This window comes from Coturnix japonica, chromosome 11 (assembly GCF_001577835.2).
Source record: "Coturnix japonica isolate 7356 chromosome 11, Coturnix japonica 2.1, whole genome shotgun sequence".
Classification (NCBI taxonomy): domain Eukaryota; kingdom Metazoa; phylum Chordata; class Aves; order Galliformes; family Phasianidae; genus Coturnix; species Coturnix japonica.
In genome coordinates, this window is record NC_029526.1 from 8,476,110 (window position 1) to 8,494,032 (window position 17,923).

At 38.2% G+C, this 17,923-nt stretch overlaps 1 protein-coding gene across 1 annotated transcript in view; it reads right to left on the minus strand.

Moving 5' to 3' along the window:
* Positions 1-17,923, minus strand: part of LOC107319315 (neural-cadherin-like) — a 44,248-nt gene that overhangs the window by 4,150 nt on the left and 22,175 nt on the right. The window contains exons 17-32 of the mRNA XM_015874041.2: positions 17,382-17,665; positions 15,255-16,869; positions 14,556-14,649; positions 13,364-13,548; positions 12,951-13,180; positions 10,009-10,286; positions 9,028-9,242; positions 8,347-8,474; positions 7,694-7,821; positions 7,090-7,213; positions 6,531-6,711; positions 5,770-5,936; positions 4,728-4,992; positions 4,033-4,213; positions 3,008-3,252; positions 645-799 (exon numbers count right to left, since the gene is read on the minus strand). Coding sequence (XP_015729527.2) covers positions 645-799; positions 3,008-3,252; positions 4,033-4,213; positions 4,728-4,992; positions 5,770-5,936; positions 6,531-6,711; positions 7,090-7,213; positions 7,694-7,821; positions 8,347-8,474; positions 9,028-9,242; positions 10,009-10,286; positions 12,951-13,180; positions 13,364-13,548; positions 14,556-14,649; positions 15,255-16,869; positions 17,382-17,665 — 4,475 coding nt within the window. The remainder of the gene's footprint in view (positions 1-644; positions 800-3,007; positions 3,253-4,032; positions 4,214-4,727; positions 4,993-5,769; positions 5,937-6,530; positions 6,712-7,089; positions 7,214-7,693; positions 7,822-8,346; positions 8,475-9,027; positions 9,243-10,008; positions 10,287-12,950; positions 13,181-13,363; positions 13,549-14,555; positions 14,650-15,254; positions 16,870-17,381; positions 17,666-17,923) is intronic.

Consider the following 17,923-nt stretch of genomic DNA (forward strand, 5'->3'; position numbering starts at 1 on the left):
TCCATGTGGAGTAAGTGCTAGTTTTCTTACAAGGAAATAGCATTACTATAAAACGAAATGACTATCTATGACCAAAAAGTTTCCCTTCTCCTAATGAAGGAGCAGTTAATGCCATCTGATGGTTTTTCTGCAGATCCTGAAACAAATGTAGTACCTGAATTTCTTAACAAGTCTGCATTGAGATCATTGAGAAAACAAGTATAGCATCTAGAATAACAGACGAAATGCTATCTCCAGGCTCCAAGAAGAAATAGTCTATAAAGAAGTCCACATTAGGCTCAAGAAAGCCTGCAGTCCTATAGCAGTACTCAGCAGAGAACCACAGCACCTCCTGAGCCATGAAAGCAGATATCAGCTGTTGGCTCTTTACTACTAAACTCATGCTACCGAAATGTTAAAGGCGCATGTAGGATCACTTACTTCAAGACAAAAATTGATAGGCATTTATCTACTTACAAAACATGAACCCTTATATACAAACCCTTGCAAATAACTGATCTATCAATTGCATTAATGAAACAGCAGAAAAAAAAAAAAAAAGTTAAGGTCCTTAGCTGTAAAGGTTTTCCTTAATAATACACATTTGCATTACCATGGTGTGCTTCAGTCCCCTTTTAACAGTAATGTAACACAACAATCCTTACTTGGTCTTGTTCCCCACCCCCTTCTTCATTGTAGTTGAGGATATTTTCTCTGATGTCCTCCAAATCATCATGATGTGCAGCTGCGCTGTGAACTCCGCTGTCCAGACTTTTGCGATGCTTCCAGAGAGCCCACAAGAAGACAGCGCTGAACAGAACTGTGTAAATGCACAGGAGCAAAAAACAGAATTCAGAATATATACAGAAGTGCTGCAGTGTGACTAAGACATCAGCCACTCTACACAAGGACTACAGAACATGTGTACAATCAGAAGCAGTAGGGCTGTAGTTTTGCATTTCTCAACAACTGTTTGATTTCTGCACTCTTCAGTGTAGTTACAAGTGAATATGAAAGACAGAAGAAAAAGCCTTTAGAGAGTATTTTAAAACAAAAACAAACCTGTAAAGTACAGCTTTGAAGATAAGAGCATAAGTAACTGAAGAACTGAATGCCACAGATGGTGCTCAGAGACCTATTTACTACACTGAGTTAAACATTTCAAGAGAAAATGTACAAAGGGGCAGCACATAACAATGAGCTGAAAGTCACAAAAATGAAGCTCAAGACGACAAGAGACAGAAGAGGAAATTATTTTTACACATCCTAATAGGAAAAAAAAGTCATGTTTTGCCTTAATGTCTGTCTGTTTTAACATTTCTCACACTGATAGCTGGAAAACTTCAGTATAAGATACTGAACATAGTATAAATAGAAACTTGTGTGTTACTGTGCTACCAACTTTGTAAAAATAGATGAAAGCTCGTAGTATGCCCTTAAATCATTGGTACCACTAATGAACACAGCAGTGAATTAAACAAACCAGAATATCCTTTGTAGTGCAGCTCTGTAACACCATCTATATGAGCTCTGAACTGAGGGCACGCTGGGACCCATTCCCTGCACTGCTGTCCGCCTGCACTCTTCAAGCTGAATCAATGCATTCAGGATGTTTTCTCCCCACTCCAATTCCCAGAAACGTAACACATGATTTTTTACACACAGTAACGTTTTGGCAGCTGCTGTTTAGCTGAGCTGATGTTGAGATACTCAGGTAGTCTTTTCATGTTCTGCACTTCTTCTGTTTGTGATACTGAACCAAGGTGAAGCCACCCCAGTGTTGCTTTACTTGCAAAATGGTTCCAAATCTGAATTTCAGAGATGCATTCAGATGTCAAAACAGCTTTTCTAATCTACTGGAAATTTACAAACATGTAACAGAATCGCATGTATCACTTTATAACACATTACCACTTCCTGGAAGGTATGTAAGAGAAAGGGCACTTGAAATCTTGACAACAGTGACTTTATTAAGATTCCTCCTAACAAAAGCTGCAGGTATGTGATAGTACCACAGTTAACCACATCTTTCACAACAACACACACAACCTGGTTAAAAACAACTGTTTCTGATGTTTAACTTAGACCTGAAAGACCAGCAGGATTATCATGTACAAGTTGTCATTGATTTCTCAGTGAGGTTCAGTCAAGTCCAGGTAACAAAACACAGTTACAATAAAACTGCTATGTCACAGGAAAGAGAAAATAAAAATAGTCCTTTAGCATAATGATCTCAATGACAAGTAACTGAGATTCTAAAAGCTGTGTATCTGCAGCTCATATTTGCATGGCAAACATAGCACACTCAAGAAAAGAGATGTTATTTCCTGTAGCTATAGATAAATTCAAAACAGCCCTCAATAAACTTTCATACTCTTACTACAACTTCTGAATAAGAGTCGTAAAAGCTATGAGCAAATCCTGTGTTCTTACTCAGGCAAATTTTCATGAAACATGAATAAGAAGGGCCAGCATGCATGATCCTTCCTCAGCAACGAGATCCTTCTTTGGCTTTTCTTTCTGAGACCAAATATCAAAGCACAAAAATGGTTCTAAAAGCAACAAGCAGCTGAGAGTTGTGTCAAAACTGGTTAAGATGCAGGAGGACTGCTCTTTCCAGCCAAGTTCATTCCTATCACAAAGTATATTTCTCCTGGACTAAAAAAATGTTTAATGATAAGTAGTATTTCAGACAATGCGTGTTTGGTAGCGTTTCTTCCTCATTCTGTTCAATTGCATCTGCTTCCAGTTACTATCTGAACAGTTTCTTAGGAATGAAGTGAAAATGTGCAAAAAATAGAACAGCGAAGATTTTCCATAGCTATCAAATGTTATTCAATTAGCAACATATACACATGAGGATGAGAAATGAATTTGTTGATGGAGCTGTGACCATGGCAAAGAAATGAAGGCAGAGTCAAGTTGTCTTTAGAAAACTTTAGTTCAGCATGAGGATGAGATGATGACTAGGACAAGATGGATAAATGAGATCACCAGAGGTAGTACAGTAAGTAGTTGCCATAACTACCTAACAGTGCCAAAAAGCAAATGCAGATAGCAAACATGGAACTAAAGGTCAGGCCTGTATCCTTGTGAAAGATCGCCAATGTGATTTCACAGTTACGTCCAGTATAGCCGTCAGGGCAGTGGCATTGGAACTTGGTTGGCGATTGCGAGATGCAGGTACCATAGTTACAGGGCCTTTGTGCACATGCAGTGGGGACACACTGTCTACCAGTGGCGTTCTCCACAACCATGTGTCCTGGAGGGCAACTGAAAAAATGAAGGCAAAACAAAACCATTAAACTCTGAGAAAAATAGACATGAAAGAAATTATTTAATACTTAAGAAGAGTCTCTGAGGACTCTGTATAACTGCTGAAGCTGCTGCATGAAGTTACTTGTATTAGAGTAATTACAGGACTGTGGTCTTTTCGAGAGCAGTCATACAATAGCAAGCTCCACAACTTTAAGCTCTTATATACGGGACTTTCAGAACTCAGGTAGTTGCACTGCCTTCTGCAATATCACCCATCTTACAAAAACCTAAACTCAGCCCCAGCTAAACACAACACTTAGCTAAATTATGTGGTGCTTTAATTCACCTTAAAAGGCCTATAGGAGAACAAAGGTCACAGCTTAAGTGGTGTAGGAGTCAGGTACTAGCAAAAGAAAGCACATCTACAATTGCATGGCATAAGCTCAAGAGAGATCCATGCTAGTACTGCACTCCTCTCTATCTAATATACCCTATTTTGTGTTTTGGGGGGTTTTGAAACATTCTGCACTTTCTGCTATTCTCTAAACACTTCTCAGTTAAGACAGGCAGCCAAAATCATTGCAGAATCAGTGATGACTCTTTTCCATCAGCTAAGGGCAGCACCTGAAAGGAGAGTGTTCCCTGAGTAACCTTATGTCTATGCAGCATTCAGCTGTTCAGTGTTTCCCCATAGTTCAGCCAATTTGATGAGTGACAGTCTTCAAGCTGCATGTTTCTCCAGCAACCACCCTTTCCTACCTGAATGCGAAGGGTGCTTTCATTTCCATTAATTACCTGCATTCATGCATCATCCACAAATCAATACAAATAAATTCCTGGTTACAAGGGTTATTCCTACAAGCCTCTGAAGAACAGCCTTCTGTGACACCTTGGGCACTTAATACTGACACCAGCTCCTTTGTGTGAATGTCCAGTGGGATCCTGTAGTTATTAAATCTGACATCCTTCATACATCCTGAGACAAGACACAAAGAGACTGCTTTAAAGGCCATTCAGCGAGAATGATTTGAAGCAGCTGTAAGCTTTGGCATAATTTATGTTTAACAAAGGACCCCGGCTACTAAAGCTTAAATCTGGGACTGAGTTTATCTAAACTTTTTTATTACTCTCCTCTATTATCTAACAGAATCTGTTAAAGTTTTGATCAAGATTCCACATGTTTTCTACAAAACCCAAGTGCTGCTGCAGACCTGCATCTGTGTTTTCAAAAGAGAATTCCAAATACTGAGGCAATTTTGCAACATCTTTCAATGTGTACCAGTATGCCTCATGTTTGCATCTTAGTTACAGATGCTCAACATACAGTCATGGGAAGAGGTTACCATTTTGACTGAAATCTTGCAGCTAACAGCATGCCCACATACATACTCTGCTGTATCTTCTCCTAGTCAGAACAGATTATGCAGTATCAATAAACCTTCATTTTCGCAGGTTCATGTTCTGAACATCGTAGATCATTAATTCCTTACCTTGAAAACTCTTGTTGAGATCAAATGGGTAGGTGTTTCCTAGGACCAAGCTGCTGGGGTCAATCACAATCTCTTTGTATATTCCCGCTGCTTTCAGAATTTCTCTCTTCCCACCTCCCTCGTGAAGGCGAAGAATAAATTCATTTTCATTTCTGTCCAGTGTGACGTGATGCCACTCACCATTATCAATGTTGTAGGATGGAAGGCTTAGAGAATAATCTCCATCACCCAGATTATACGAGACTGCTAAGAATCCCCGAACAACCTTGTGGATAATTAACAAAGCAGTAAGACAGAAAAGAGAAGTCATCACCTTACAGTTTATATTGATCTGTAACTATCACATTACTTGAACTAAGACGTGTACATAGTCATCAATCTTAATTATATATTTCTTTAAATGTAGGGAACATTTACACTGTGCATACTGAAATGACTGCATTACAATGTAAAGTTGCTTCAGGTGCTTCTGAACTAGACAGCCTAAATACTGGCAGCTGTGTATCCACAGTAGTACATAATTAATTCAGAGCAATTTTACCCTGCCTCTCTCAGGCAAACTGATGGGGTTCTTCAACAGCTTGAGAGTCTGGTGCATCACTTCTACAGTGACAACTTAGCTCAAAGACAACTCATTCAGTGGTATGTATAAATGGAGCAGGATGTAACTTTCAGAGGCCCATACCATTAGATCTGCTACAGGCAGCTTTTCATGGCAGGATCTGATCTATGCAGATTCAGACACTCCTGGCCACAGCTGAATAGGACACCAGAGCAGACAGAGCTTTTCTGTATAGCTAACTTCACCTTAAAGGCATTAAATTCCTTTGAAATTCAGTGAGATTTCTAAGTGGATTGTAGGGTCAATGTCTAAACCGAAGGCTGAGATCCTTAAGCATCCATAAAAAGAACTCCAAAGGTTTTTGTGCTTAGCTTAAGCATTTGAGTTCTATTTCCAACTCTTAGATTAGTTTATCTGGGTTAAGTATAGGCTGGCATCGATTTAACTTTATGCTATTACTGTCTTGGATGACCTGCTCACCTGCAGGGTTATGTGTTCATCCTTATTTCGAGACAACATGCTTGTGATGACACTGTCAGGCTGCCGCGTCCTAATCATAGCTTCAAACAGCGTCCTGCGGGCAGGTACACTGACGGGAAGCTGATAGCGAATGTGACTTCCTGGCCCAAATGTATACTCTTTGGCAACTAAAAAGACAGGGATAAAGACCTTTAATCCATTCTGTAGCGAGGAGGATTATTATTATTTTATTATTATTATTTTCATAATAATAGTTGAAAGTAAAATACATTATTGTAGTGCAGAGCATGGGATTCGTAAGACATAACTTGGCTACATTCTTTCATCTAATTCCACAGCTTCCCAGTCACTCTCCTACTTCATCTTCCCCCATAAAGAGGTGACATCCCTCCTGACTTAATCCTCCTAACATTCCTCTTTACAACGCTCAGGATGACAGCAGGAAAGCAGAAGCTCTGACCAAGACAAAAGAAGATACTGCAGACAAAACGCAACAACCAATTTTCACAACCTATTCTATAGTTGTCTTTTTGCTGCAGACTTTGGCTCCATGAGGGCTAAATCCATTAAAGAAGGATCCTGTATCAAAAGCACAGATCCCTTAACCCATCACAATCTATTTCAGACATCAACAGAAACAAACTTCAGCCCAGTTGCTTAGTTCTCATTCTCAACAATCACTACTTGCAAACATTTTAAGTTTGTATTATGTTTGTATAGTAAAATGAACCTATTGATAATGTAAGAGAAGCAGACCTCACCTTTATCGCATCGATAGCCATAGTAGCCAGGCAAGCAATGACAAGCAAATGAGCCCCAGTCTCCAAGACACCTGCCATGAATACCACAGGAAGAAGAGCCTATGGCCTCACAGCTCCCATCAGTAAGCACGCAGCCCGGAAAGCTGTTCAGGGACTCTGCAGGAGACTGAAGGTCGTATATCTTCAAAAGAAAATATAATTTTTAATCATTCTTAAATAGAGTTAGCTGTACCATGCCAGTCTGTTCTTCAGTTGTGCTGTTTAAGACACAGTTTGCTTTTTGACGTTGAAATTTTTAAATAAAGTCCAATATTTCCTAACAAACAAACAACACATCTGGCACAAACACACCATCTGTTTGTAATTACAAAACTCTATTTCAGGACAGATATTCTAATTACAACAGAAAAATCCAGAATTTTCTTCTATTTTGCACTGATGCAGAAGGATACATTAGTAGATTTCTGGAAGCAGTAATTTCAGATGTAACACAAATTTACTAAAAATTTAATATTGAAATTTTCTCCTTTGCTAAAGCAAAGCATTACTCTTCTCTTACCTGGCTATCCAAGACAAAATTGCGCACACAACCAGAAAAGTGTTTGTGTAGCAGCTGTGGGTAGGAATATGGCAACGATTCTTTTACACCGCCCAGCTGAAGAACGTGGTTCCCATTCAAATACCTTTTGACATGATACGCATAACAAAAGCAAATGTGAATGTATCTTCAAAGACATTACACAGTAAGACAGATAAGCACCCATACTGTATTTCTGAGGAAAACAAGCTTTCCAAAATAACAGAACCCAATTTTCTCCTTCTGTCTCTGAAATACAGCTGACCAGTGAACAGAAACTCTGGCCCTTTAAAGTTAAGGGTAATTTATATTTTCTTAAGCATGGCAAAGTCTACTGGGAGTTTAACTGTGGGATACTTTACTGCAATTCAAATGTCTGTGATCAGGTCAGGAAAAGCTGTAATACCCCAGACAGAAAGTTGTCCTACAGCTCTTTTTCTCCTCCCATACTGCAGGAACAAAGACAGTTCTGCATTGATTGAGGTGAGAAACTTAGAAGTTGGCTCAATGCAGTCTTAAAGGTACAGCACCCATGTCTATGCTCTGCAGTTTCTTCCCATCACTCCTCTGAGTCAAGGAAACATACCTGGCCCTTCGGGGAACAGACCCCAAGACTTCACAGTTTGTACGATCATCAGTAGACAGCCATTTGCCCACTCCTTCCATCTCTGAAACAACAGCTGTGCTGCAGCGATCCAAAGTGAATCGAACGTCCTATGGCGAAACATAGGGTTACTGAATTAAGAATTACTGTAAGAATCAGGAAGCAGAATGACAGTAATTCTTCATTTTTTAAATTATTTTTTTCATCATGAAGCAAAAAACATTGGTTTTTCTTTGTTGTTTTGTGTGTGTGTGTGTGCGTGTTTTTGACCTTGCAATAGAAACAATAAAGCTAAAACAGAATCATCTAACAAAAAAGCATTTAATTTTTACCTCTGAGTAATTCGGCCATTGCTACAAAATCTGTAGCTGCATTTGCAAGTAAGCAATTATCTGCTTTTTGCACGTAGGTAATTGATTTCAGCGTTGGACTGATCCTCTGATCCATACATACAGAAGATTACAACATAAGTAGATTTGAAATTGACAATGCTTCCTTCCCAAAATCCATATTACTCATAAAATCTACAAGGATGGTTAGAATAATACATAGAATTATCCAGTCTCTTTTCTCTACACTCACATATCTGCATAGGTAAATGCCAATATTCTGAAGCAGAAAATCAAATAACTGACCTGGCCGTTGGTTCTCACTTCCAGTTGATGCCATTTTTTGTCTGTGACATTCAGGTGACTTGGAAACTGCAGCATCACAGAACCTGAGCCATGGCTCATCTTCAGCACAGGAACGCCACTGGAGAGTTCTTACACAGCACAGAAAAAATAAATCATCACATCCAGCTACAGGTGTCCTGTTTTGGATATTTTGGCACAGCAGGTGGATGTACTGATTTTATGGTTATTGCTAGTCAGAAGGTTCAGTATAAACTATATTCTCTGACCACTGCTATGTAGAAATACTCATTTAAAAGTCTTTTTCTACTTTAGATTGTGCCACTTCTTTTTCAAGAGTCAAAACTACAGCTAATTCCTGATAAGCAATCTGTGGTTTTATAATGCTCTACAACAATAAGCACGTGCAGATTTTACTCCCTCCTAACTTCTCCCCAGGTGTACAAATAATTGTAAAATAGAGCAGAAGAAATTAATGATTAATAACATCCAACATTACCTTCCAAATAATTAAGAAAGCACCAATTAAGCCATGCATCTTGTATGTTAATTAATTCACAATAAAGAAGCAGCTTGTTACTGAAGTGTCAACTTCAGGCAACGAGTGCTACTTGTGTGTGAATTTTCCTGTGATAAGAATGATATGCAAGTAGGTTTATCTTCTCCACACAGTTGCTGCAATACCTATTGCAATGAAGTTTTCTGTATTCCCAGGTTCTGGATTTGATAAAGGACCGCTGTATAATAGAAGTCCATCCGGAACTGTGGTAATGAACTCTAGAGAAAGTGAGCTTTCAAAACAAGGCCTGATGGGACGAAACCAGGCATAGCCATGTCCATGGAAGCTGTGTTTTGTCTGCTGGCAGTCTGGTCCATGAAACGAAGCAGGACAAAGACACCTGAAACAGCACAAACAAAATAAATGTTGAAATTCCCCAGTGTTCAACTGTTTCTTTGGTTCTATATGCAATAAATGTAGAGATGAAGTCACACTCTGAAGTGGAATAATGGCATCTGCCACCTCAGGCATACAGAGGTGCTCAGCAAATTATTAAAATGCCTTAAGAATATAAAAGAATAGTTGGCCACCATAAAATCTGCATCCAAGAAATATTTCTGAGACCACGACATTGGCAACAACAAACTATTTCACTTGGTAAGCAAAATGAAACATCAAACATTGGTTTGTCAATTTATTGCAGTACTCAGCTCAAATAAAACGTGTCATTTCACCAAAGGAACGCTGCTGTATGCAAGCTGATGTGGCAGAAAAAGAAATTTTCCTATGTAGTGTTTTCTGAAGTCCTTACTGGTTGCTGTTTTCACTACATTCTATTACCCTCTGCCCCATTGCTACTTAATTCCTATTGAATGAAATGCTCTTAAAAGTGAGGTGTTGTTATAATGCCACCATTTTTTCCCAGGGTTTCTGTTCTTGCAGTATTTCCATCAATATCAGGACTAAAGCAACTGTTCTTGGGCCACTGGTAAAGACACCGCGCTGTCATTGAGTTTACACTCCAGTAGACTTGCAGGTTTTCTGTTTGTCCTTCAGCTAGCATTGCACTCACCATTTTACAAGAGCTGTACCTTGTTAGCTAAACTTGGCACTTCTAAAACAAAAGGAAAAAGGTAAGAAAAGGGATGCAATAGAAGTTTCCTCACCTGTAACCATTCAAAGTGTCAATACACATCCCACCATTGAGACAAGGGCTGCGGGCATAGGAGGAACAAGGCTGATGGACTTGGTTCCTGGCAGCACAGGTGCAGACAGCGCTGATGGTGGTTGTCACAGAGACCAAGGACACACTCCCTACATCCACCACTGTTGGGATGTTGCTTACAGAGAGGTGGTTCATACAATCACTGCCCTCGCTACAATTTGCACTCCTACATTCATCCACGTCAATCTGTGAGATGCTCACTTGTAAAGCTGACTGGATCTAAGGGAAAACAGAGTTCAACATATTAACCAGTCTTTTCCTTAGTCATGTTTTTTTTTTCAGGGGTGAAAAAAAACCACAACAAAACAAAACAAAACAACAGTTAAGCTATCATAAAATTAATGGAAAACTTTAGTTTCCTATTAGCAACACCCCTGTCCACATAGGCAAGAAAAAGGATTTAACAAATGCTATGATTTCATGGAAAACTTTATAAGTAGGAGTATTTCCTGAAAACTTAAATCACTGACATGGTGGATATTGCAGGTGTTAAATCAGTGCTGCACATCACTGATGCTATTGCTCAGGATCAAAGCTCTAACAGCAACGATACTCCGCCTTCCCAGCTGCGTGGTCTCACACTTCCCACACTGACAGCAAACACAACTCATGCTTAGATATTATACCTTAAGTTCTCAAGTTCTGCATCTACAAGGATGCAGACTGGAAAATGGCAGCATTTAGCTGCGTTCAGTAGGAATGTTTACAGGCAGTGACTGGACAAGTATGAGCAATTAGGATTCAGCCCACTGATTTACACCCTAAGTTTTGTTTCATCTCAAACTGTCTCAAACAAAATGCAATCAACTCAACACCTGGGTTGAGTTCTATATATTCTAAATATTCTATCAATATAGAATATTTTATTCTATATTGATCTCTGCTATTTCCTTTATTTCTTATCACTAATTAAAATTAGCTTTGGAAGGCCCAAATAAAGAGGTCTTGTAGTATAGTAAAAGCACTTCCACAAACAGACATTAAAAATGTACCCAAAACTTCATAATCTGATTTGTATCTGGGGATTTGAACACACTGAATAACATGAATTTATTGGCTAAACCTGAAAACAACAGGCCTCACTATGGATAGCTGCAAACAGTAGAGATACATAAATGTAATGCTAATAATGTGAGATTCTTCTTTGTACACTAAATACATATTTTTTCAAGGGATAAAGTGAATGACAAATACTTTACAAATAGCTGCAAAAAGACCAGAATGAATACACAAATACTGAAGCTTTCGTTTTGTTTTACTTTGCAGTCACTTGAATTCACAGCCCTGAGAAAACTGACCTTTGTAATCATTTGTCAAATACCCTCCAATATCATAACACGTATTGAAATCACATCCCCCAAAGGCAAAAAATGTACATTATGTTGACAAGATGCGTCCTGTCAGGGCACTCTGGTGCCTGTTGCTCCCATCAAACACCATTAGCGGGGAGTCAATAATGCACTCTTAGACAGCCATGTAGTACCGTTACAGCAAAGCAGAGTGTATATAAACAATCTCAGCTCCTTTATAGGATTAGAATGGATTATTTCTACTGCTAAAAAAAAATAGTTGTTGTAAAGCTACATCCCAAGGAAGTAATGCAAACATATTAATTATTTAGCAATTCAATGAATAATTCCAGCACTAATTACTTATTTTATTTATTTATAGCTAAACATTACAAAAATCTGTAGAAATTCTTCAGATATGACCAGTTTTGTGTGAATTGTTGGTGATTAGTCACTAGAGCTATTAATTAAATATTGAAAGGTTATATATAATTAATACTAACAACTTTTTTACTACAACATGTGAAGCAATCCCTTGTTACCACTTTGACGAATTCACCTGCCATATTTTATGGCACAGAATATCTGAAATCTGTGCAATCTTCCATGCTATTGTTGCAATAATTCTACACATAAGCAAAAGAAACAGATGTTACGCTTTATGAATAGCACCTGTATTTCCAACTTGCTCTCCGAGTAGGTTCACACAGTCCACTGTTTAACATTATACAAGATGCAAGGCAGGTGGCAAAAAAGATACCGTTTGATTCCAAGAATCACAGAGACACTATGCACCATGTATTAAATTCAACTAGAGTGGGGCAAGATAGATTACATCTGGGTAACTCAGTTAGTGGGTGTGCAGAAGGTGGTAAGACAGGAAGAGAGTTAGGTATCATCCAGAAGAGAAAGAAAACATATTTTATTACTATTTCCCTTTCTAATAACAATTTGAGAGGAGGCTTCCCATTGTCCTTAAGAGTTATCCTTTCATGAGTTAAATAAAATAATTAGTTGTCTCCATCTATCTAATCTAACTGTTCTTTATATTCCTTCCATCACGGTTGTTTCAACAGGCTGCCACCTCTTTATACAGCAGAACTTCAATCAAGCCTCAACTATAAGGTTTAACCACAAGCAGAAGATTTGGTATTTTGGTCAGCATGTAGTACATTCAAAAAACTGTCACTTTCAAGACATTCTCTGTATTACAGTACTACTTTATCCTCTAGGGATTATTCTGATTAATATCAGAGTATGAAATCATTTCTGATAGATTATACAATGAAACTGACTGGAGCAAACACAGGGAATTGTACGATGATTAGGAATGCAGAGACATCTATCCACAACTAGAAGTTGTATCTCCTGCAACTGAGTTCACTCATTGTATTCATGGGATCATGGGGAAAGAAGACAACTTGAATTCAGCATTTGCTTGACAAATGTTTTGTCTCAACTGAGGCAAAAAAAAACCCGTATCTGCAGATCCTGCATATTCTTCCAGTAAAGTTTGTTTGATGTTTGGAAAACATACCTTGAATGGGTATCCTTCACTCAAACACCGAGTCCATGGGACAACCCTAGAACGTACCTCATTTTTAAATGCTGCCATCTCAGCATGCAGTTTCTCAGGTCTGTAATATGCTGAGCCATCATGAACTGCAAATCTTACATCTGCCTGCTTTCCATCAGTGTTCATCAAACCGAAGACAATGATATCACTAAACTTAACTGATAGCATTTTTGCCAGTAATTCCTTGAACAAGTTGTATCTGTTTTTGCCACGTTCACCGCTCTGTATAAACTCCTCTGCAGTGATATCTGAGTTTGGGATTCAAAAATAGATAAACACGAAATAGAGGTTAATCTCTCACCTTATTTAGCAATATGGAAACATACAAGAAAGTGCATCTGCCCTATAGTTGTTTCTAAATCAAAATCATCAAATAAGTCATTCAATAGAGAAGCAGTTGATCTAAACTCTCAGCAGGCACTAAAACAAACCTGAGAGACGCACAGTGGCCGAGTTTTGTATGGCTTCATTTTCCAGCTCTTTTACATGGATTTGTACTGTAGATATAACATCAGGACAAACTCCATCAGAAACTCTGACTTTTAAGTTGTATATTCCTTGAGGGGCATTATCCACCATCATCAACGAACCAGTTCTCTGATTTATTCTGAAAGACCTAGACATAAACCTTCAGTCAGGAAAACTTAATAAATCCAAACCGAGAGCTTACATTAATGATTAATTTAATTCACAAGGCCTTAAATATTGTTACAAAGGCTATAGATCAAAACTTATGGGAATCCACAAACAACATCAACTAACAACCAGAAAGAGCTCAGCATAGAAAAACAATTTGCAGAGCTTATACAAAGATGTTCCTTCCACTTCCAAAGCCCTAAACCTTCCCTGTCCTGAATCAAAGCAAACAGTCGATAGAAGTGGAATTCAATATAGCCATAATGTGTATAGGACTACAGGAAAACAGAAACTGACAGAAGCACACACAGTCATTCAAGTTTCTCGTTAATCCATACAGAATAGGAAAAAGTTAGTATGAAATCTCTGACATACTTTTCATGTGCCACCTCAAAGGGACAGTAATCAGTAACTACAGATATATTCTATGAATGTTACTATGACACTGTAGCCTCCTAAAATGGAAGCAGTCCCAATGGCTACTGATAAATACACTAACTCCAAAAAGTTAAGAGTTATGGCTTTCCAATGCAATCGTGAATTGTCATCACAGATACCATGGAATTGGCTTCCTCTTTTAATGAAATGATTATATTATGCACCTTGGAATTTGTGATTCGTATTCTACCAGCTCTAATGATAAGTGACAGGCAGTAAAAGCTTTGCTGAGTTTTAAATTGGGTCTTACAGAATGTGTATGTTCTTAAAAAATTAAGGATTAAAAACAAACATCACGGTGTGAGCCTGCTTTCCCTATAGTAAGAAAAGAAAGAAAAGAAAATCATTTCATGCAGTAAGCTCTTGGTAACTAGTTACCAGGGCTTTGCTTGTTTTTGTTCTGTTCTTGTTAAGTACATTCAAAAGTATGTTCTTTAAGACACAATAATCCCAGTACTGTCTACATCCTCAGCATAAAGAAATACACGGTCAGTAAAATAATTACAGAAGCATAAGTATTATTGATTTTGACACAAATACAATCCTCACTTGAACAGTTTTCCTTCAGAGAGGAATGTTTTATTGTCCCACTCATCCTGATCTGGTGCAAACACTTCCCCAAGCACTGTTGTTGACCATTTTCCTGTTGAGATAAATTATAATAAATCTGCATTTAATTTTTGCTTTTGGGCGCACTTTATATTCCACAGCATTCATGACTGTGATAATTATTTTCAGATTCCTGCTTAATTTGGTGATGGCTATGATCCAAGATTCTTAAAACACTGCATAGCCTGTCACTGATTTCTGACACTTCTGGAGAGGTGAGTATACAATGGATGTCACAGGAAGGCATAAAGGTCAAGCACAACCCAATACAATACGAGATACATGAACAGAACTCTATATGAAATTCTCAGAATTTAAAAAAATTAAATTTTAAAAAAATAATAATAATCACAACATCAGGAGTGAAAACCACAAACCACCATTGCTACACTGCTGTTTCGGCCAGCACACAACTGGAACCCAGAAAAAGAGGGAAAGCACCTTGTAGGGCACAACTGGGAGAGAAGGACATGACCAAGAATAGGAAATGAGCAAGAAGCCACTAAGCTGTTCCAGATCTTGGCCATTTCAGGCTCCTGTGGTCTGTCACAGAAGTGGAAGATCCATTAAAAATAGAAAAACTGTTCTGAAATAATAAAATTTGCAGCCCAATACAGAACTACATCAGATAACACTTACCTTTGTTACTGTAAACATAGACATCCTTATGGCCAGATTCATGGCAGTTGTCATTTTCATCACCAATTGTTATTGTTAAGGTGTTTGTAGAGCTCATAACTGGAATCCCACTATCTGTTATTACTATTGGCAGATGAAACACCTTCTGCTTTTCTCTGTCAAAGGACCTCAGAGCAGTTATGGTTGCAGTGTCGTCTCTGTTGTCAGTAAGAGAAAAATCCAAAGAATTCCAATAATCTGGTGGCAGTGAAAATGTAAACGGTGGCCCATTTTCCTCGCTGTCTGGATCATAAGCATGAAGTAGTTTTGATGAATGATTCATGTGCACTATTTCAGGGCTCAACATGTTTTCCCAAACTACTGGCATGTACGGTGCCTCAAACCTTGGTCCATTGTCGTTAACATCAAGCAAGTTAATTAAAACCGTAACACTTCCAGTTTCAGCAGGTGTCCCTTGATCTGAAGCTTGCACAATCAAACTGTATTTCTGAATGACTTCACGATCTAGTTTATTTGCCACAATCACATGACCATGCTGGTCAATGACAAATTGCCTCATAGGATCTGATTCTGTCTTTATAGAGTATATAATGTTCCCATTCAAACCTGAATCCTTGTCTGTAGCTCTCACTGTGGTTACTGTAGTACCTACAGGCATGTTTTCAAGAATAGGGCTTGTCTGAATAAGCTGAGAATGGAAAGCTGGACTGTGGTCATTAGAGTCTTCAACTTCAATCAGGCACACAGCAGTACTAGAAAAATCAACATCTTCCACTTTAATAGTAAGATTAAACTGTCTTTCATTTGCTTTTTCAAAATCCAACTTTTTTTTCAGTCGGATAGTGGCACATTGCCATTCTTTGTCATTCTCAATATAAAACTTCTGATCTGGGTCTCCCCTGATGATACTGAATGTTAAGCGAGCGTTTTCCCCACCATCTGCATCTGTTGCAGACACTCGCAGAACTTCTGAGTTGATGGCAGTGTTTTCAGGAATTGCCACCTGCCACATCTCTTTTGTGAAATTAGGTACATGATCGTTGACATCTGCAATCCAGATGGTGGCAGTACCAGTTCCTGTCAGCCCTCCCCCATCTCTTGCTTCAACGGTAAGGAAGTAAATTGCAGTCCTTTCTCTGTCTAAAACTCCTTCTGCCACATGGACGGCACCGGTATTGGGATTGATATCAAACATGTCACTACCAAACTCATTTTTTACATTCTCTGTTATCCTGTAAGTCAAAACAGCATTAAGACCTACATTTGGATCATCGTGATCAACTGCACGCATCTCCATGATGAATGTACCTGCAGGAGAATTTTCAAAGACACTCCCATTGCAATCATCAGGCATGCATGTGAACGTGGGTGCATTATCATTTATATCCCACACATTAATAATTACATCAGCAAATCCTGTAAGTCCTTCTCCACCTTCATCAGTAGCTAATACAACAAATCTCCAAAGTGCTCTTTCTTCCCGATCCAGCATCTTGTGAGCATAAATGCTTCCTGTGTACTCATCTATTGTGAAAATATCAGCAGCACCATGCCCATGCAATGAGTAACTCAAATCTCCTTTGTCCACATCACTATCAGGATCATTTGCCATAACCTGAAAAAGTATTGAAAACAGGTACAATAATTATAAAATGATTACATTACATCCTGTGTGCCTCTATAATCTAACAGAGTCAAAGCAAAAGCATATGACATCCTATTAATATGTGCATGTTAGATGGCAATTGAGAGTTGGGACAATTAAGATTAGTTAAATGTCTTTCACGCTACAATAACAACGTAGTATATCACACTACTACAATCACCTTATATTTTTTCATATTTATAGAGGTAATTTAACTATATTATTCTGATAGCTACTTTAAAGTGTTAATGATGTATTTTTTAGGATCGCAAATGATCCATTCTGCTTATCTTGCTTACTATATCTCTGTAATTATTTTTCCATAGAAGTCCATTTCCCTTCTTCAACTGACAAAAATATTCAGTAAAACTACAGTACATTAATATATATGTGCTGGATCATTATTCACACGATTGTACCAGAGTAACCTGTGCTCTTTCACTGAAATATTACAATCTCTGAAAGCAGATGAAGCACACTACCTGAAGCACAAAGACTGGTAACCCATCCAGTTCTTCAATTATACTTCCATAGTACTCATTGATAGAGAAAACTGGAGACTCGTCATTTTGATTCACAACATTGATGATAGTAACTGCATAATCTTCCCATTTCCCATCAGAAGCCAACAAGTGGATCTCATATACTTTTGTTTCTTCATAATCCAGTGGCTGGGCAATAAAAATAGCTCCCGTTTCTGGCTGTACACCAAGCACTCCTCCTGTGTTTCCAGCAGTGATCTGATAACGCAACTTAGCATTTGTTCCTGGCAATTAACAATAGTATCAGAAAAAAAAACCACCACAATTTCTTGAAGTACATTGAAACATGGGATGTTGAAATGAAGCACAACTCATAACTGATGATTTTTGGTATTATACATCGATGACGTTTTAAAATCTGCAGCTGTGCCAGACTACTTACCCAGAAGTTCAGATTCAGCTATGACAACAGGTATCAAAAAATAACATTTCACTGTCCATGAACAAAGTAGTTGAACTTTACTAGGACATAAAAATGTATT